The sequence below is a fragment of the Mercenaria mercenaria genome, chromosome 7, assembly GCF_021730395.1.
Source record: "Mercenaria mercenaria strain notata chromosome 7, MADL_Memer_1, whole genome shotgun sequence".
NCBI classification, from domain to species: domain Eukaryota; kingdom Metazoa; phylum Mollusca; class Bivalvia; order Venerida; family Veneridae; genus Mercenaria; species Mercenaria mercenaria.
In genome coordinates, this window is record NC_069367.1 from 72084344 (window position 1) to 72107616 (window position 23273).

The window sequence follows — 23273 nt, forward strand, 5'->3', positions numbered from 1 at the left end:
CTCTTCCTGAATCAACAAAACTAGCCCCATCTCTGTCTGCTTTCAAAAACAAACTGCCAAAACCCCACTCTTACTATTATCATGGTACAAGAAATGAACAAGTACTTCACACAAGACTACGGCTAGGATGTAGTTCTTTAAATCATGACCTTTTTCGAAAATCAATTACTGAATCACCCTATTGCTCTTGTGGTGAAATCGAAACTTTAAATCACTTTCTTCTCGCATGTCAAAAATATTCTGCTCAAAGACAAAGATTCTTTTCAACTTTGCCTTGTCCTGTAACGTACCAAAAACTTGATATATGGGTCGGAAAATCTTTCTACTGATCAAAATGCTCTTGTCTTTTCAACAGTACAGAAACACATCCTCGCTACTGGGCGATTCACATCGTAGTCTGATCCACGAACTCAATAACTTACTTGTATGTTGTCTTCTGAAGACGAGTAGCACTCAGCATTCAATATCTTTGAAGTATTAATGTGATCCTACAATTCTTTTGTCCCCTCTTCTTTGATGGTCTATTATTTTATTTTTTATATATAATTTTTTTTTCTTCTCTACTCTCCAAAATATGTTTGCTTATTATTAATAAGTAGTCGTACACTAAACATCGCAAGACAAACTTTCAAGGAGCTGTATTAATATAAGCCTCTACAGGCTTGTTTACATATCCTTAGACTAGAAAGCTATGTTCATGTTATTAGTTATTGCTATATAAAACTGTTTGACTTTGTGTATAATTTATAATGAAAATAAATATTGTTTAAACTAATCTGTATTTGTCCATCAAAAATTTTGATATTATCAAAATACCAATAAAGAAACACTACAAATGTTCGACTATTTGATACTCGCCTTAAGATTTTATTAAAACTTGGTCTTGCACACCCGTTATACTATGGGGATGTAGATTATAAAATTGTGAAAATCAAAAGTTAAGCTTTTTGTACAGTTAATCGCTGCGGTTTCCTATTTGATGGTGCTACAACTTAAAAATTGCAAGACTTCTTGCTTTTACTCTTTAATCCTACAAAAATGGACGAAGGGAGTGGAATTTTGTCTTGAAGACCTTAAAGTTAGGCTCTTGGTACTCTTGACAAATTGACCTTTGACAAATTGGTGAGTACATTGGTGTAGTTATACCTGATATTGGCCCTAATTTTATGTTTTACTTGTTATGATCTGGTATATTTTCACAATTGTTAGAGAATGCATTAAACAAATGGTTAGAAAATACTGCTTACAATTTATACAGTCAGAGATTGAAAAGTAGATAATCAAAACAAGTGATGCAATAAAGCTTTCTACTAAGTAAATCAAATAGTTAAACCCTTGACAAATACAGTTTATACTTGAGTTCTCGGACTCATTTATTTTAGATTTCCGGCTACCTCGAAGACATTTTCAAGTCCCGTTCCAAAAAGACATGTGCACAAAATATCATTTTATGTTGAATATCGGTTATCTCGAAGTAAAAAGCTCGATCCTTTGGAGTTCTAGATACAGGGTTTGAATTGCATATGAGAAAACAATTATTGAATATCGTATTTAACAAGAAAAAATGTATCGTATCATCATAGCAAATTCTGTGGCACTCACATTTTCATTGAATTATATGGGCGAATGAGCATAGCCTTATTTCCACCACTGCAGATGCCACAGATATATAATATTCATTCTCGCGATTCGAGGGAAACAGAACAGAATAATTCTATACCGTTGCAAGCTGCAACCTCAGTATTACCCGTATTAATGACCATCAGCCTCGAAGGAATAGATTTATCAATGCTGAAATTTGAAATTCATAGCCTTACTTTTAACGCTGCAGATGTCACATACATATAATATTAATGATAGTCACAGCAGCATGGTTTTGATGTGATTTTGCATTCTGCAAATGTGACAGGAAACATATCTCTTTTATCTTCAATTTGTATCAGTTTTAGGATAATTGTTGAATATGAGGTAGGATTTGAAATATGTAATGGGTCTGACTATATGAGGTAGCTCTGTGAAGATTGTCTAGTTTTTTGAAAACTATATATCAAGAATAATATTCAGGCGAGCAAAAGCATAACCATACCCGACTTCACTCATAGGGAAAGGATTGCTGTAGTCGTTCATAAAAAAAAGAAAGAAAAAAAAACCGAAAAAAAACCCCGTTTAAATCTGTTTACATAGCCACAGTCACGGTTTTTTCGCTACGTATCTATTAACATCGCTTTGCTATACTTAACTCGCTTCACGCAGATGAAACTACATATATATAAAGTTTCGATTTCTTGACTAATGCTGATAATATTTGGATGTTATTTTTTCTGCTAAAACAGGTTCTTTCTATATTTGAGTGGTTATAATCTTGATAAAATGACATAAGTTTTTGATTTATTTCATTTTTTTCTATATTTGCCATACATAACAAGAAATCAATTATAAACGTATGTATTCAGATTCTTTGTAGAAGACATATATCGAGAAAAGCAGGATTTAGGACTGATATATCAATGTTGATTTTAGGAGTAATAAGTCTGTTCCGACAGACACCATCTTAGAACCGTCTCAGTTCTCTATCGATAGAGCGCCCGCTACAAGTGCGGGAGGTCATGTATATGCTCCATGCTGCGTCACGCCAGACCCTTTAAACTTCGAAACAAAGTGACAGGAGATATGGCTGCCTCAGATAAATGAAGGGATTAAAAGTACTTGGGTCGTCCGTGGAGGTTGAAGCAGTTGTGCGTTTTCAAAACAACTGTTAAGGAGAATATTTTTTATCTTTGAAAGCCGAAAAGCTGATTAATGGAAGGTCGGTGGTTCTGTACATGTTTTGCCCGTCCGTTTCGGAAATAATTCTTCGGGCGTCAAAGGGGTCTTTCTTTACCATCGTCATGCTTGTGTTGAAAACGAGGCAAACAAATTAAAAATATTCATTATTTGATTATTTTAGGCTAATCCAGAGACGAATTGGATAGATCTAACATGTGAGGCGATGACAGCAAATATGGAGAACGAAGTGCGAAAGATGTTGTACTGCGGGTAAGCCAGTTAGGAAACAATATACAAGTTTCATGTTTCACTTTTTATGTTGTCAAACTGGTTTGTTCTTGTACAAAGCATATAAATAACATTTTTGCTGTCAGCTTTGTTATAACTCTTAAGGTATGAAAGAAATGGTATTTATTTGTTTGAGAATGATATCGAAGTAAATGCCATATGTAATAGTTGCAAAATATAAAGTACTGTCATTACGGGTGAGATATATTTTGAGCTCGCATGTAAAACAAAGGTTCTTTATATTCCATATTTTTTTAATGGTTGTAACCACATTAAATTTTACTCATTTTTCTAAGCAACATCATTACGTAACAATGTTGTTCTATAACATTTTAATGTGAATGTGTCTTTATTGTGAGATTCTTGTCATTTACATCTTTGTTTTTATCGAAGTTTATTTGATGAGAATTCTCATGTATTTCTTGTTTAAATGTTAAGAATCAGATTTTGGATGAAATGAAGCTAAACCAAGATAAGATCTCGCATATGATGGAATTTATCATTCGGGTTTCGCGATATGTATGTTTGTATACGTTCATATGCAGTTTTCTTGATTCACAGAGAAGATATTGTTACTTGATTACATGTCCAGCTTTTAGTATATTGTATGTGAAAAGATGAACATTAAGTTGACCGTTTTATACAAACTGCAGATAGATATGTATGTAGAGCAAAACGTGATGCTTATGAAAAATCATTGGAGAGCATTTTTCCTAAGCAGGGCTCATATGAAAATATAGTCCTATATTGTCTGAATGTTCTCCATGTAGCAGTACATTTGTGCTAATCTAATTTAAAAGTAATTTACTTACAAATATAAGATTTTCTTGCGTGAATAAATGAATAAATATATCGAATACAAATTGTGTGCTGTAAAGTCAAATTATTCTAGCATAGTTCGAGCTAATAATGAAAGGAAAGGAAAACTTTCTGTTGATGTGTAAAGCTGTGTTATCTTATTAATATACCCAAATAATATTTCGAAAGAGATTGCACACCAAGATCATTTTCTAAGAGCGCGTACTTCACTACAAGACAAAGTAATTAATTTAAATGAATTATTTCTATGAAAGCGTTACAATGAAAAGGTGTTTATCATCGCATTGTAAAATGTATATGTACTTGATATGGTATTGAGGTCGTTTTGATGGTCTTAAATGAAATGAACTTTCAACTTCACGCCCTTGGTGAGGTGAACGTAGTTGTAAATTTATTACAAGAATTATATGTCCAAATTTTTAATATTAGATATATTGAAATTTCAGTCGAGTTTGATTCTTGTATCTATTTATACATATAATGACTGGTTTTCTAACTGGAGCTAGTTTTGCACCTGAAATGGTATTTTGTACTGAAGATGCATTGTATAGAGGGTATTTGTTTGTTTCCAGTGTGATATCAAAATATATCATCACCGATAAGGAAGACAATTCCTTATTTTAACGAAGGCGAAAACAAATTGAAAAATCCTTTCGAAGCAAAGGGCTCCCTCATGTAACCATATAAATGAATAATATCGAATGGACTTAACTTTCCAAAGGACTGCAAATAGTATCACCCAAGCATGGGGGAACGGGGGTGCATTTTACGGCCACATCAAGGCACTCAAAGACTTCATTTGGGAAGTTTAATCAATTCATTTCTATACATTCGGTACTATTAGATCCTTCGAAAGAATAGAACATAATCAAAGGTAACAGCAGACTCGGTTGAGAGATGACGAAATGTGAAATACCCCTCACGTCCCCAGGCACCTGCTCATCAGGAACTCCATTGCTTAAATAAAATTGAATTAAATATTTGGTCCCAAAAGAATAACATACTTTGTCTCGGTATTTTAACAAAGAAAACTATGATAGTTCTTCAGTTGTCTGTTAATTTCACAGTAAAACTATCAGTTATGTTTTTCACTGTTACATAAGTACAGAATGAATAGATTGTTTTGAAACAGGAAATGAAAAAGAAAATTTGTTTGATTTCATAGGAGATCAAAATCTTTGAGTCGTAAACTCCAGATCTTGCATGTTCAATCGTGGCTTCGCCTCTCATGAAAATAATCCGTCTAGTGTTTACTTGGAAAAAAATATTTCGATCTGACGTTGAAACATTCTTTTTATTTCACTAGCGTTTTGTATCTGTAAAGAATGCATTGACATATAGAATAAAACATTTTGTGCGTCTCAATTCGACTGGAAAATATATATCAAATCACGATTTATGTAATGGCAATTGAAGTAATTCTGTTTTTTGTTTCGGTAATAGGCACAACTTCATGTAGTGCTATTTCTGACAGTATGGACTTAAGAAGTCAAAAGTTAGAATCCTAGTAATGTAAACATAATATTCATTGGAATAATACGGGCGATTTTAACATGCATATTTCCTTTCGTCGTATCACATAATGAAAATATATAAATTCATTGTGTTTTAGAAAGAAAAGCCTGATCTTGTCACAAAGATGACAGAAACGTGTGTTGGAAATTGTTCTGGACGTGGGCAATGTATCGAAGGTACAAACTTGACCGGTTGTGTTCTTTTTTACTTTAAGCTATATACACGCTCATTCATAATGTTTTCTGTCTTGATTTCTTCGATAATTATTTTTAAAAAATATGGTAACGTGCTTGTAATGCAGTGTTTCTGATACTTTGTGATTTATTTTGATTTACAATGCCAGATATTTTACAGGCATCTGTGATTGTTACCAAGGATATGCAGAAGACGACTGTTCAATTCCGCGTTCGTTTGTTAAAATTGAGAGAGTCGCTGGAGATGGAGTCTGTGACAAGAAACAGGCCGACTGTACTTGTATATTGCTAACCACTTCAGGATCTCTGGCTGATTCGCTATACACTGCTATTCATTCTGAGGTTCGCCTTTTTAATGTGTAGTTCTAGAAGTATTTTACGATTTTTCAACAATTTATTTACTCTGAGCTAAAGAGAATTTACGATAAATGAGTAAAACACTTCAATATTACACGAAAGATCCACTAACTGAAAAAGGACAAGCCAATCCAGTCGATCTTCAAGAGTACAAGTCATCACCTCAGCGCAAAAAGTGAATAGGTCCTTCTTTAAGTCAGTGCAGTAATCCACTTCTTTCATTGAGGTAACGAAGTGTTGCTCAGATGCTTATTTAGGCATTCGAAATATTAAATTTTCCTGATATGCGTTTTAAAATAAAATTTATTCGAACATGAAATTTATGTATGATGTAATTGAGAATACTGAGAGCAAAAATAACGTATAAATATACATACATGTAATCAAAAAGGGAAGCATACAGCTGTAAACAAAGTTTTCTGAGCATCGTTACTTTGCCTATAACTTCATTTACAAATAATGTTTTTCAACTACATGTATTTGTTGTTTTACAAAATAGTAAAAGACATTTCTTACTAACATATCAAAAGAAAATATAAGTACATATAGCTTCACTTTAAGATGTATTTTAAGGCTACATCCGATGGTTCCTGGGAGATAATTGCAACGTTTCAAGGTCAGGTTGACTACAGAAATCCTTATGAAGTCATGTTTTGTCCGAATGTGAATAGAAGAAGGAAAAGATCAACTAGCGGGAATATGTACATAGCTGATCAGTATGTTATATCCCTGAGCAATGATGACTCCACATTTGGAAATAGCTCCACAGTTTATGTATTGGATTCTACTTGTCTTCAAATCAATCAAACAAATGGAACGGACAACATTGTACTTATGGTAATTTATTATTTACTTCATTGCGTCAGTGGTGCATATACATCATTTCGCATTTTGCCAAATTAAGTCAGACTGTTAGATGTATTACTTTGCGAGACGTTGACGTTTACCGCCGTCCAGAAATAATTTTGAAACCATTCTTGTATGAATCCCCCTTTTTATATTGATGGATAGTTTCGATATAATTGTGTTTTTTTTTGCGTGAATAAAGACCTATATCTCACAGTATTTATGCCTATCTGACAAATCGACAACACTGCGAAAAAAGAGTTAATATACGGGAGTGTACGGGATTCCGTATATTACCAATATACGGGAAGAAATACGGGAAAACTAAAATACGGGCGAGTACGGGACTTGTATATTTAAAAGTCCGTATACTAATAAAATACGGGCTTCCGTATACTATGAAATACGGAATTCTTGATATACGATAACCCGTATATTACTGAAATACGGGAATTTTTTAAAAGGGTTATTCTGATCGTATACAACACTTTATATTTCCCATATATGTCTGGTGTACGGGAATAAATTAACCCGTATATTACGGAAATACGGGCCGTATATTTCCCGTATATGTTTCGTATACAGCCTCGTATATTTCCCGTATATTCTGGAAATACGGGATATGAATAATTCGTATATTTCGAAAATAGCGGACTTATATTTCCCGTATATTGTTCATATACAACTCCGTATATTGTCCGTATATGCCGGAAATACGGGATTTAAATGATTTGTATATTTCGAAAATACGGGACTAATATTTCCCGTATATTCTTGGTATACAACACCGTATATTTCCCGTATATTCTGGAAATACGGCATATGAATAATTTGTATATTTCGAAAATACGGGACTTATATTTCCCGTACATTGTTCGTATACAACTCCGTATATTGCCCGTATATGCCGGAAATACGGGATTTAAATGATTTGTATACTTCGAAAATACGGGACTAATATTTCCCGTATATTCTTGGTATACAACACCGTATATTTCCCGTATATTCTGGAAATACGGGATATGAATAATTGTATATTTCGAAAATAAGGGACGTATATTTCCCGTATATGCTTTGTATACAACTCCGTATATTTGCCGTATGTGGCGGAAATACGGGATTCAGAAATGTGTATATAATCATACTTAGTAAGTTTCTTTAAATCCTTCAAGAGTAGTTATAATTACAGAGCGGACGCGAAACAATATCATATAACTTTTGACCTCTATGTATGACCTTAATATTGAAGCGAGCCATTAAAACGTTGTCTCGATATGGTGAAGATTTGTGGCAAGATTTCTTCGAAATCCTTGAAGGGTTCAAGAGTTACAGAGCGGTTACAGAAAAGCTAACGGACAGACGGACACCAGCGTCATATCATTACACGCACCCTTCGGACGTATAAAAATCAACGACATTGATTAATTCATCCTTTCTTCCATGTTTTGAACTTTCTACAATGTACAATATATATTCCTTCGTGTTTTCATAATTTCTACATTCAATGTATACAGACAAAGAATCCAGTCCCGATATTCACTAAATTTTTCATTCATAATCTATATTAGACTGAAAACGTTTGTCACGGGGTACCGAAGGTAAACTGCGTTAATTATAAAGCTTTATTTAAACGGTCGTACAAATTCCTCCGTGGTGTGCTGGTCAAGATGTTTAGGGGCTTTATATTGCCTAGGCAATCCGGGTTCGATTCCCAACTCATAAATATTTTTTGCTTTGTTTAACATTCTTTTAATAAAAAAAGTGTGCAAAGAATAGCTTGTTCTAATGTTCATAATATGGACAATTTTCATTTTTAAAGAAAGATCATATTAGCTAAAATCTGGTGTAAAGGCCCTTTAATATTGATAGAAGAAGATGGATTTCTTGTAGTAAACTCATTCAAATGGAAAATCAAGACATGGAATAATTCATTCTTTGTTCTTGTGCGTCCAAAATTGAAAATTAACATTCGCGAACCATCACAAATATAAACTCAAAGACCTCAAATAATTCATCCTTTCTTCTTTAATCTTGCATGTTTTTCTTCTTCTTCTTTTTCAATACAAGCAATTAGGATTGATTAAGCTATCAATTTCTTTCCTTGTCGATACTAATGAAAAATCATTATGAATGATAAGCCATGCAATATATGTAGTGAAAATTATATTCTCCGGCCATTTCAAAGGACAAACGTTTTGCATGTTTTTGAACGTGTACATGTATGTCAAATGAATGAATGAATGAATGAATGAATGGATGAAATAGATGTATAGCACTAATATCTCACGAACTGATAAAAACATTCGCGGGCTAAAACAGGTATAAAATCAAAGACATGAATAAATCCATCATTTCTTCTTGCGCGTTTCTGAATTACTTTTACATTCAATCTAAATATCCGAGAAAAAAATTCATTCATCCTTATTTGTTTGTAGTGATAAACACATTCGTGTATCATCGCCGTTGTAAAAATCAAATGCATGCATGCATTAATTACTCTTCCTGCTGCTTAATAGATAAAATGGAATATGGACAGAAGGATTTTATATATTAAAAATGCATAATTCCCCTTGTGTTGTCTAAATAACGATTCTTTTATGTATAATAAAATCCAGCAATAAAGAGATATCATTGTTCAAAATACACATAATTTATAATTTCTAAAAGCTATGTGCCTGAATGCATTTGTTTGTATTTTTGATTAAAAAAAAAAACAAGCAAAAAAAAAAACTGCATTGATGAAATTTAATTGTTAAAAAACTTGATTATTGAAAATATGAAAAAAACACTGTTGTATCTTATCACTTTGTTTATTTAGCCGTAATTCAATCAAGCTTTCTAAACTCGTTATAAAGGTGAGGACTGAATTGCTATGCAGGTGAGAAGTATCACCTGTAATTTATGTACTGCACAGTAGCTATACAGTAGCTTATTATGATAAACAGAAGCAAGTCTATCAATGGTCCAGTCTTGTGTATTGGCCCTTACCACCAATACGCAGACCTTATCATTCCCATAGGCCACATACCTGGCATACCAGAATCAGTGTCTTTAAGAGAATATGTCAGTTTGAGCGAATTCCTCGATTTTTAAGCGTGATCGCGAAAATATTCTAGTGTCATGACTTCCTACTCGTATTTTTTATTCTTACTCGAATTTCGCAAGATCCTGGTCTGCTACCGTCCGGGTAGGTCGTTTTTGTGTTTTTGTTGAATTTAATGTAACATCGATACAATTATTGATCCTATAACGACTTGCCAGCTTTTTTTGGTGAAGGAATACAACAGGTGCCCTCCGTGCAATGTTTTATCATGAGCTGGCACCTGGGTAGCCCCACCGACCTTCCGTAAGCCAGCTTGATGACTTCCTCACATGGAGAACACCCCGAATAAGGCTCGGACCCATATCGGTGAGGGGCAAGTTGTTTGAAGTCAGCGATCTAAACCACTCGTCCACTGAGGCCCCATTCGGGTAGGTCGGGCCTTTAAACCAACGTGTAGATAACATGACATTTTGATTATTAAGAAAGCACATAATTAACCGTAGTCATTCAGTTTAGTTCAATTCAGAGAGCTATAAAATGTATTTTATACTTCTTTGTTTAATTTTAGCTGTTACTTCTGAACTATTAAGTGAAATATGTGTTCGTATTTTAAAAATAATTCCGCGGATGTTTCTATGTATACTACGGTTGCATAGCGGGGACATAGGAAACATTTTATTTATCACGTGCGCACGTGTTAGCTACCACGTGCCAACGTGTTAGCTAACACAAGCGAACGTGATAGCTAACAAGTGCGAACATATCCCCTCTATGCTACCGTAGTATACACTGTTCCAAGTTATTTCTCTTGGTTGTAGTTTCCGTTGGTAGTGACCTGGCACTCATGAATATTTCGTATATTTCCGTAATTTGATTTTCACTGTTCGATCACAAATAGCAATATAAATATTACATATATAACTCTTAATTGATATACTGTAGCATGTGCAGGTAACTGAGTGGACAAACGGTGTTGCTGCCAATATCAGGGTCGTGGGTTCGAATCCTACCTCTGACCATACCTTTTCCCCAAATTTTATATGCAAACTTACCAATACCACTTATTTGATCAAACGTATCGTGATATTTATGGTCTATTTACTAAAAGTTATCATATTTACTCGTTGTAACAAAGTAAAATAATTTGTTTAAAGTATCTTAGATAAAAAGTCATGTTACCCGTCATAAGCGTACTAGAATATAAATACTACAAGAGAAAACAATAAAAAAAATAATAAAAAATATGATACATAAATTAATGTAAAAATAAAACAGGTATCGTTAACATTACATTACATTTTTAAAAAATGATACCCGTGGTTACGTGCCTGGAAATCAAACCCACCGTGACATTTGTTAGCTGTAAAATATGGTTATTTTTAAAATACAAATATTAGGTAAATTAACGAAAACGCCCGAAAATATTTGCAAAGATTAATAAGTGCCAGGTCAATACTTACGGACATATTAAAAAAATAAACACAATCGTCTAACATAGACTTCATCAAAATGCTATATAAGTTTGCACTCATTCATCCATCTCTTCGTAAATAAACTGTACAAAAAAGTCATATAGGTTCTGCGGCACAGTTTAACTGCAACATTAATTGATACTAATTGTATGCATATTAATTAAATTTATGAGATAATCGGCATGGCCTAATTTAACCCTCTGTCGTTTAATGGAATCGGCCAATCAGCGCGCATTCATCTAGCCCGAGGCGATAACATCTGGTTGAAGTGACCGCACGCACTAATCTGTATATTGCAAAAATGTCTTGACATTAGCGTTATTCTGCAGAGGAAGGTGAAGGCTCGGGTAAGTACCTATTTGATTTAATTTTTGATTAACTGAATTAGACAGGGTTTTTTCTCAATATGAATTCTTTTTGTAACAAGGCAGATCATGAAATACTTAAATTCATAACGTTGTTTATTTCATATCATATTTGTTGACTTCCTGATGAAGACTTAATAAATAGTCGAAAGGTTGTATATAAATGGAGTTAGCCTTGTAATTCTCCTGTTCTCTGTTTTTTTTTTAATTAATCGGGAACACGAGTTGCTGCGGTTTAAAGGAAAATATTTAATGTACAATGTAGATTAAATAATATACTTCAGACGAAATACTCTTAATATAAATACTTTTAATTGCTAGCGTCAGTAAAAAAAAATGTCTATTTACTAAATTATTAAAGTATATAATTATAATATGAAAAAGGAAATTCAGAATAGCCGTTAAGTAGTTTCATTCATTCGTGAAATCTTTCATTCATTCAGTCATTCAAGCACAATTAATTCAACAATTATTTCATTCATTCTTTCATTCATTAGTAGACAAAAATTACAGTCACCAAAAGCTAATGTTGCAAGTGTTTGAAATAAAAGAAAATATCGTGCAAAAATATTTCATGAATACCATTGTGGTTAAACGAGAAAAAATGTTGTAAAGAAAAAAATATATTTCGCAGAAGCAAAGTAGCCACGGTTAACTTCTTTACGAATGAATTAGGCGGCACGTACATTCATTCATTCGATCAAAACTGGAATCTCATGAAGGCATTCATGAAGTTAGTATTTACGATCTTTTATCTTTAGAAAATGGGTAATCTAACTGACAAAATAATGCTTTTCTAGACTAAAATGTAAGCGGTTGTGATGCGTATTATTGTTTCATAGTATCATATCAAAAAAGGTTGGTTATAATAAAATTTCAGAATTTTGGAAAGTTTTATTCTCTTTCAATATGGAAAAAAATACACACCTACTCTAGATCTTTTGTTTGCCTAGGGTTTATATATTTTGAAAACAACTGTAAGAACATTAAAAATCTCGCGGGAAGGTCAATCTGTGCATGTAAACGTATTTTTACTCTAACCAGACCTGTTCACGTGCATAGATAGACCTGCGCACGTGCATATTCAATCATCCTGAAAACAAGAAGTCATTTGTTAGAAAAGAAATCGAGTATGTCTGTAATTTCGATCTTAAAACATATTATGAAATATTTAGAAATCGTTAGATATTATACATCTAACACATAAGTTTACTTTCTTGTAAATATATGAAACATGATATTAAACATATGAGCCGCGCCATGAGAAAACCAACATAGCGGCTTTGCGACCTGCATGGATCCGGATGCGCGGGCTGGTCAGGATTCATGTTGTTCGCTAACAGTTTCTCTAATTGCAATAAGGTTTGAAGGCGAACAACAAAGATCCTGGATGCGCGGGCTGGTCTGGATCCAGGCTGGCCGCAAACGCACTATGTTGGTTTTCCCGTGGCCCCGCTCATATTATTATTATATATGTACACAATATAAGTAATTGCGTAGCTAAGTCTTTTATTTTAAATATACACCACCGACCGATTTTCAACGGACTATTACGAAATTTTCATAATTTACATATGTATTTCCGAAAGATTGGTATATTTTCAGTTTTCTGTTATTACCTATTTTGCAGCCATGACCACAAACGTTTTTTTTTTAGCAGAGCGCAAAATGACGTACTCTAGAGGTTTTTCTAAGTAGCGTTTTTATATACAACAAAAATACAGCAAAAAATCTTTTATTTTCTAGTTTGTGTTAAAATTTTCTCTCCAATGATATAAAATTTGTCAAGTGAAATAAGTGTAAAAATCATAAAAACTAAATTCCCGAGAAAAAAAGACGATACAAAGACAGAATAAGGTGATACACAAATACAACGTAAAATCCATAAAAATACCTATCACTAAGTGTATTAACATATTTTATGACCCACCTTGAAACAACACTGGAATACCAAAGAATACCAAATACAGGCATTAGGCAAAGTTCGACATTTTTAAATCTCTGGAAATTAATGCTATAATTTCTTAATTACTGACAGACTATATGTTACAGAAAATGAGAATAAATTGTTTAACTACTTTTTATGATGAAAATTGAAAAGCGTTTGTACATTTAACGCGCAATGAACATCAAACCCCCTCAGCGTTTATGGTAACGACAGCGGAAAACTTCTTTATTGCCGCGGCAGTCCGGTTCGATTCCTGACGCTGTCATCTTTTTTTTTTTCTCTTGATATGGTATTTTTAAATAGCTGAGAAACAAAAATTCCTATTCTGTTGTTCGTAATATGACCAAACTTCAATTTGAAAGATAGCCTTTATGATCTGATGGTATCGAATACTAGTTTTCGGAAACACTTATACGAAATAATGTAAATTATATTGATACTCTGGTATCTTTTAATATTTCATTTAGGTTAATCTATAAGATTTGGATACATGTATCTAACAATTATACTTGTTTTCTATTGCATACTTGAATACAGGACTGCTAAATTAAAGCATTTTAACATGAAGAGATAAGACGTTTTTGGTGAATCATTTTACTTGTCTAAAATAAATTATACTGAGCGCGAGACTGGAAATTCTTGAAACTCTTCAGAAACATTTAGTGGCAAATATATCGTATATATCGTACAGAATTTGCTCATTTACAAAGTTTTAAGAAATGTTTGAAACAAAATGAATGGCATAATGGCGGACAGGTTATAGAACACTAACTAATATAGCATAATAACGACGATCAGGTTATGTGACTCAATTTTTTGTTACAATAAATGGCTACGAATGTTTATGTATAAGCTAGCTTTCGTTTAAATAGTGGATGGTTTTTTTTTTACATTTTAGTAGAAATAGAATGGGAAAGTGTTATTTAGATCACATCACTGCACTTTATATGCTTTTGAAGTAAACAATTGTTGCAGGTAAAATCTCTCTTGAAAATATCTTCCCTACTTTTGTCGTGACTTTATGTCAGTTTGACAATTTTTCAAATGAGGTGGCTACGTGTGTCGGACTGTCGGCACTATGAACACCATGCATTTTATATAAAATATAATGTTGGGGATAGATTTTAACGTAATATAACTATTAAACGCAAATGAAACACTTCTTTGCGCGAAATGAGCACTTAAATGATGTCATCCCTGCCCACACGTCATTTCATTTGTCATATTTTTCACATCATTTATAGCGTTAAAAGATATCATTCTCTGTTAACTACAAGAGTCCATTTATATAACCTTAAATGCTTTCAAATTCTATTTCAGGTTGACACAAGAGATTTTTCAATTAACTCCAACTGGACGACGATTTGTTTTCATGATAGAGAATACGCTTATGTGAGAAGTTTGGTCAATAGATGCTGACAGACAGCCCGGATGAGCCATCGTACTCAGTGACATTCGTACCTCAACAGATAAAAGCTTACATTTATTGAGATCATCAAACTGATTATTTTCATGGGGTGCATCATTTGTTACCTGCTTACATATTGAATTCCAACACAGAATGCTTCATGCATCTTTTCAAAGCGCTAAATTTGAATACATCTTCAGACATTAGAAAGGATGTACTGCTGTTTTAGCAGACGGCAAATCGAAACGCCTGTAGTGGGAATCATCATTCACTGGAATAGCGAAAAATTTATAAACAGTAATAAAGAAGTGTTACTATACTGATTTGTTGCGTTAACGGTGTGGCACATATTTAAATGTGCGAATTGTTAGTTTTCAATTAGAAACGAACATCTAAAATGCATAATGTTATTGATTGCTATAAGATTCTTTCACTGGTTGTAGGTGCAGATGGGAATTTCCGGCTTCGAGGGTAACTGTTTAGCCGAGAGCCGGATATTCCCATCTGCACCTATAGCCAGTGACAGAATCTTTTTCTTGCATACCGACATCAAGAAATAAATTAATAAAAATAAAATCAATCGAATGACTTCTTTATAGAACTATTTCTTACAGCAGCGTAATTAAACAAAGCGCGGGAAAGCAACGTCCGTAAACAGGAAAGATGTCATGACGTTTCATAGACAAATAACAATGTTTAGTTCCGATTTTGTTTTATCAGTTGCAGCGTAACGTTATGAATTTTGATAAAATAACGTCCTTTGAATCGAGAATATATTATCAGAACCAAGAGGAACTGTCAAGGTATTGGATTTTTATTTCGTTTTTGAAAGAAAATATAACTACATGAATCATCTCCATATATGTAGTTCGTAATACGTCATTTAAAGCACGAGAGTCATCTTACACCCCGGGGTGTAAGATGGATTTTTCCAGCACCGTAAAAATACCGAAATCCCCGTCTGGTATGCAAGAATTACATTTTCTGCTTATTTTCATTTGGACAAAAAAAAAAAATAAAAATAACGCATAATCGTACGAGAAAAAAATATTTATGTTATATATAATGTTAATTTAATCTGACTTGTCTCCATTGATGATAATGTTTTTCTCATATCCTGTCTTTGTCTTGATTTTTCCTAACATACCGTATTCTGCTAAAGGTTTGTTTAACCTTCATTCTATGTCATCTTTCAGTGTGTGCCCCATATACCAGATCAGTTGGAATAAAATGAAAATACGGGATAGTGCATATACGGGAAAAACCTGGCCAACGTATATGTTAACAATACTGTTCCGTATATTTCCCGTATACGAAAAGCAAATTCAGTCTGTATGTGACACAAATACGGGATCTGTATCCTACGTATATCTTGCATATACGGGAAAAACCCTGGCCCGTATATCAACAAAATACAGTTCCGTATATCCCCGTATATCAGATGCAAATAAATTCCGTATATGCCACATGTACGGGATCCGTTTATTACGTATACCCTGCATATACGGGAAAAGTCCGTAGCCCGTATATCAAAAAATACAGTTCCGTATATGCCTCGTATATGTCAAAAATACGGGATCCGTATATTACGTATACCCTGCATATACGGGACAAGTCCGTAGCCCGTATGTCAAAAAATACAGTTCCGTATATGCCCCGTATAAAAGTAAAAGTTAAAACGAAATGATTTCGTTTAAATGAAATAGTTTTTTCGTTAAAACGAAATGATTTCGTTTAAACGAAATAGTTATTTCGTTTAAACCAAATAAAAAAAGTCTCACATTACCTAAGTGGAAAAAAGTGCGTAACATGTCACTTTAGGGGCACCGTAAATATGTGATTGAAACCCATTTTATTTCTAGACTGGATATTGCATCATCGAAGGTGTTTGTTACGCCACAAGTATTTCCAGTCCATCAGATTCCTGCATGGTATGCAACGACTCGGTAAATCCTTTTGGATGGACAAACAACTATGCCAAAGGTAGAGATAAAATATGTCTCGTTAATCAAATTGATATGATATGTTTATTTTCTTGAAAGTCTTTGAAAAGAGCCTGTATGCAGAACTTTTCGTAATCGTGATTGTTATCAGCAGTAAAACACTTTTGTAGAAATTGCATGCTGTATAAATCTATGCAAAATGTTTCAAGTAAGTCAGTTTCTCTAGTATCAAACGTCCTTTTACTGTTTACAATAGTGGTTTAGTTCATTGCATTCGAATTGCTTCTGTCACACCAATGTTCATTCAAATCTTCGCAATGAATGTAGATATTTTTCATGATAGGAAGCAATGAAACTGGTTAACCAACGGCGGTAGTTAAATCCGAGTTTTCGTCCGTGTCGAAATAATGTCATGTGGTGTGTTTCCAGCATTTCAAATGATATGACATACCTACATTACGTTGTTATATGATCCGACAAAAATATTGCAGATTCCATTACCAATTTATAACAGACTTAATAAGTCTGAAGTGTTACTACTTCTATGCTTTCAAACGATTATGTTTTAGATTTTATTGATTGATGTTAAGATTTTGATATAAACAGATGAGTGCAGTGAGAGTGAAGCCGAGGAAGATGAGACAGATACTGACGATACTGATAATATCAAGTTGGTCTTGCTTGTTGCACTCCCACTTTCTGGCCTTGTCCTGATAACAGTCCTCATTGCTGTTATTGTAATAAAGAAGAAAACCTCACCCAGGTTGGTATACTTATACATTTTAGATGATCCTATTTACGAGTGGGTAGTTAAAAGTACATGCTTAGTAGAACGATATTCAGCTAACGTACCAAAGTTTATTGACGCAACTTGTAATGTTCGTATAAGGAATATTTCAATGAAATATAATATCCGCTCAAAAATTGACAAATTCTCTCAAAATACAATGATGTAGTTATGAAAAACACTTAGATCATAATTTTCATAAGCTCATTGTCTCAAAGACTATATATAGTTTGCTTTAACGAGATAATCGCTGTGTATAATGGATCACAGTCACGTCAAAACAACTGCGAGACTCTTGGACACTGAGCATTTTCTCGACTGATTTTATGAAACCGCGAGGAGCGATCGAAATCATTCCTATATATTATCAGTTGCCAGTAATGTTATGTCTTTATCGTAACTAAAAGCATAGAAAAGAAACTGATATTACAGAAATCCTTAACGCTAAGGAGGTTACATGTTCAGACAAACATTGGATTATCAAGCATTTGTTCAGACATACTTAGCATTCTCAAGCATTTGTATACTGTTGAGTATGATTTTTTAAGACAGCAATACATGTATAAACAAGAACTGTCACAGGAGACAGCGTGCTCGACTATTTCGGTGCTGGATCGTGAAAGTGGACACATCTGAGGAAACTGGAGCTATCAATAAGTGTGACTCAAATGGCTGATGAAGATATTGCAAAATAGCTTGAGTCTGTGTCAAAAATATTAAGAAATACTCAACATATACGTAAAATAATATTTTGTTGTGACAATATTATGAAATTATACACATGAAATAAATAAAAAGTTACAAAATTACATGAAACCACTACATACAAATAGAACTGTTTAAAGTTTGTAATAAAACATCTTTAATTAAATAAATTAATTAAATTTAGTAATAAGTTAGATAGAGTGAAAGTGCATCAAAACATTAACCTGAAATTTCAAGTAAAAACGGAGAATAAATTCACACAAAAATGTGCCAGAGCTATGCACCTTGTGTCATATGATGTTGGTGATGTTGTTGAACAATTATTTTAAGTTTTTAATCAAATCCATTCAGTAATAACAGAAACAGAATGAAAGTGCATCAGAACGTTAACCTGAAATTCAAAGAAAAAACGGGGACAATTGATGAAAATTTGTGTGCCAGAGTTATGCACCTTATGCCATGTGATGTGGGTGATGATGTTGAACAATTATTTTAAGTTTGAATTAAATCCATTCAGTTATAACAGAGATAGAGGAGTGAAAGTGCATCAAAACTTTAACCTGAAAATCTTAGTGAAAAGGGGAATAAATCATGAAATATTGGTACCAGAATTAGGCCCTTAAGCCGGATGATCTGGGTGATGATGAGAAATAACTCTTTTAAGTTTGAACTAAATCTATTAAGTAATCACAGAGATAAGGAGAAAAAAAAGAGAAAGTGTAAAAAAACATTCACTAAGGTGGGGATGCGGAAAAACGCCGACGCCGAGTCGATTAGGATAGCTCTCCTTATACTTCGTATAGTCGAGCTAAAAATGTCATATTCTTCGGAAACATTAAAAATAATAAATATATATTAAAATATTAAACAAGATCTTTAATATGAATGGATGTCGCTGACTGCAATACCATACTTAAAAACTTGACAGACATGCCATGTTATCATGTTCAACGCTTTTACCCTTTTTCTGTTTAACGATAATTGACCTAGAAGCTGACTATATTGTTATCAAAACACATCCATTTTAAGACACTGCATCTCTAAACACACACCACATCTAAGATGACATATTTTTAAACACACACCATATTCTAAAGCGACACATTTCTAAACAATCAGCATTTTCTCCGCCGACATATTTCAAAACACCCATCATTTTCTACGGCGACATATAACTAAACACACATCATTTTCAGTGGTGACCTATTTCATAACACACATTATTTTCTAAAGTGATATATATCTAAACACATATTTCATTTTCTAAGGTGACATATCTCTAAAAACACGTCCTTTTCTAAATTGACATATTTCTTAATACACACCATTTTCTAAGTTGATACATCTCTAAACACACATCATTATCTAACGTGACATATCTCTAAACACACTTCATTTTCTAAGGCGACATATTACTAAACACACGTCATTGTTTTCTCTGGTGACATATTTCTTAACACTTATCATTTTCTCCGCCGACATATTTCCAAACACCCATCATTCTCTACAGCGACATATAGCTAAACACACATCATTTTCAGTGGTGACATATTTCTTAACACACATTATTTTCTAAGGTGATATATATCTAAACACATATTTCATTTTCTAAGGTGACATATCTCTAAACACACGTCCTTTTCTAAATTGATATATTTCTTAATACACATCAATTTCTAAGTTGATACATGTCTAAACACACATCATTATCTAACGTGACATATCTCTAAACACACTTCATTTTCTAAGGCGACATATTACTAAACACACGTCATTGTTTACTCAGGTGACATATTTATTAACACACATCATTTTCTAAGGTGACATGTCTCTATACAAACATCATTTTCTAAGACGACATATCGATTCTACATATGACCGTTAACGTAACTTTCTCCACATATCTTTTTTTAAAAAATATAAAATAAACTCCATAAAATAGAGTGGAAGCCGCTCAACACGACAAAAACGAAAATGTTGCAGGCTCAAGTTGATTGAGCCATAAGCCATGTCCAACATTTCTAAATTTTAGGAAAGATGTTTTTATTTTTTCATGAAGATAGAACAACAAACAATATCATCTGATTAACCGTATTTACTGTACAATATAAACGAAATAAAAATGAAAACCTATCAGTTCTGTCGCCTATATAATAGGGTTATTATAACAGTAGCTTGATCTGGGATGCAGTATTCGGCTCGAGTGGATTTTGCCAGATCGGATCTCACGAGGCGCGCAAGCGCCGAGTGTGATCCGACCTTGCAAAATCCACGAGAGCCGAATACAAAGTCCCAGATCTGGCTACTGTTATAATGACCCTTTTATTATATACCTTTACCATTTTGATTCTTGTTTTGTTTTTGAACGAAATCTTCAATGTTTATCGATATTAAATGGAACTTAGTGAAGATTTTATGTGCGCTATTTACAGTAATGTGTCGGATCATGCATATTAATGAAAATAGTCCGGCAGCATGCAATACGGAAGGTACAATACGGAGTTTAAAAGGTACAATACGGAAATTTTGTCTGTCTCTTCATATTTAATTATGAAATACAAGCCGATTTTTTTACAGAATTTAAATAGGTATATAATAAAGTCAAATATTGTTACAAAACATGATGATCAGTGCCAGAAAAGCTATTAAAACTACCAACCCTATATTTGATCTAAAATTCATAATCTTGTCTTGCATATTATTGGTGTAAACTATCGCGGCCCTTTACCAGTTCCCTTTCAAAAGTATGTCATTGCATAGAAATACATCTTGTTTATCTTCGAAGCACAGCCATCTGTTTCTCCCCTCTATAGAGTCCAATTGTAGGTGAACGTCCAAGGAGGTTGCGTTGCTCTGCTTGCTTTTTCTATGCACATTGAATACAGACATTTTCTCTTACTTTTTTTCATAATATCAAGACGAATTTAAAGAACTTGTAGAGAATGGTTTAATACTTTTCGAACAGCTTGCCATAGAAATCTCACGAAACGCGAGTGTTTTTTCAATACAATTGAAGTAATACGAACAAACTATCGCTGTAAGGAAGATACGATCGGTGTAAAATCGGTGTAAAATATCGGGCCTATTATAGTATCTAAAAGTAATATAGTTACAGAAATAATTTATAGGAGAGATCGTGTTTGCATACAGACCCGTTGTATTTTCTATTTTTAGAACTGATAAGACAGCGATAGGTTGGGCAAAAACCGAACGTCCATGTTTTTTTGTTAATAGTGATGTTTTTAAATGGCCTAAACTTTCTATTAAACTATATGTCATTTAAAACGGTTTTTCATTTTAAAGATATATTTTAATACGAAAATATGAGAATTGAAAGTTTTCAAAACTTTTTGAATTTTGAAAATCCATCATTTTTTCATTCATTTGATTAACTTTACCCATGTTTAAAAAGTCACATCAAAAAATAAAAGGTAAGGTATATTTTCCGAGCACCCTTAACACAGCCATAGAGGTAGTATAGTTGATTCTTGTGCCTTTATTCAATGAGAAATATCTTTACATACATATTTCTTGTCACTGATATATGGTCGTAAAAGTTTCAAAATATGGCATTGATAATGAAGTTAAAGTGCTTTATCATGATTCACCACCATTTCTTATGTAAATTCAGATATTTTTATGTATTTTGTAAATTTTAAAAATGCTTTGAGGTCGCAAAAACATAACTTGATATTATAGCATTAGATCTACTGGATTTTCTTGAAGTTTTAACACGTTATTTACTACAAACTTGTCTAGATATGTAATAATTGTACTTACAACTACAACTGATATTACAACAAAATCGAATGGGTATTAGAAGTCTCAATAAGTATAGAGCGATAAACATATCAGACGGCGTCTCTCTGTACAATCTGAAATAGAACTTTGATTTACGTTAGCGTTTCATACCCACTATTTACATTTTCAGAGTTGTATCGACTCCAGACGCTGGTGGAGGCCTGTACGATATGCCGAGGAACGAAAAATTCAACCTTCGAAAGCAGGAAGCGTGGACTTAGATCAAGTCTTTTAAGAATAAAAACCTTCTGCAATAACATTGTGTTAGCGGAAACATTCAAAAGCACTTCTACTTTAAAACTCCTTTTTTCACGTACCTCAAAATGTCATTGAGACTGTTAATTTCTTGTTTTCATTTTCACTTTCATGCTGAAAAGAAATTTGAAACATATTATCAACCAAAATTTTACCACGACCATGTTAACTTTTTGTTTTATTCTTAAAAACACAAAATGCACACATATCTGTTACAGTGTATTTTGCATTATATTTCGTTTTAATGGTAAGATGAACATTCTGTTTGTTTTATTTATTTGTTTATTTATTTTTTCATATTTTTTATACTTTTATTTTTTTGTTTTTTTTTATTCTTATTATTTTTTTTTTGGTTGGGAGCCTGGTAGTTCAGTGTACCTATATCTTTTTAACCCATACAGATATTATTTTCTAGCTAAAACAGAGAATTTTATACATTTTATTCAAGCTTTACAAATACCTTTGGGGTCAAAATGAAAATTTATACATCAAAGTCAATGGCTCTGTCCTTTTTGACTAAATAATTTCCGTTTTAAACTTAACAAAATGTGGCAGAATTATGGATTTCTTTGAATATCCCTGAAACCAATGGAAGTGTTGCATTGAAACTTTAAAACAGGTTATCAAGATCATAAGACAGATCCATATACCGGGTGCCATAATTCTGTTTCTCTTTTCAAACTTGGAAACTGTTCCAACATTTCATTCAATATTTCTAGCACCTATAAATGTATTGGATTGATACTTTCTACAAACCTTAA

At 33.0% G+C, this 23273-nt stretch overlaps 1 protein-coding gene across 1 annotated transcript; it reads left to right on the forward strand.

Annotated features, from left to right (window-relative positions):
• The first annotated feature begins 5715 nt into the window (after positions 1–5715).
• Positions 5716–22544, forward strand: LOC128558658 (uncharacterized). Its single transcript, XM_053548653.1, has 5 exons — positions 5716–5924; positions 6513–6776; positions 16884–17004; positions 17571–17727; positions 22388–22544. Exons 2-5 carry the CDS (start codon positions 6588–6590, stop codon positions 22476–22478), a joined length of 558 nt encoding a protein of 185 aa, XP_053404628.1. The 5' UTR covers positions 5716–5924; positions 6513–6587; the 3' UTR covers positions 22479–22544.
• Positions 22545–23273: the final 729 nt, after the last annotated feature.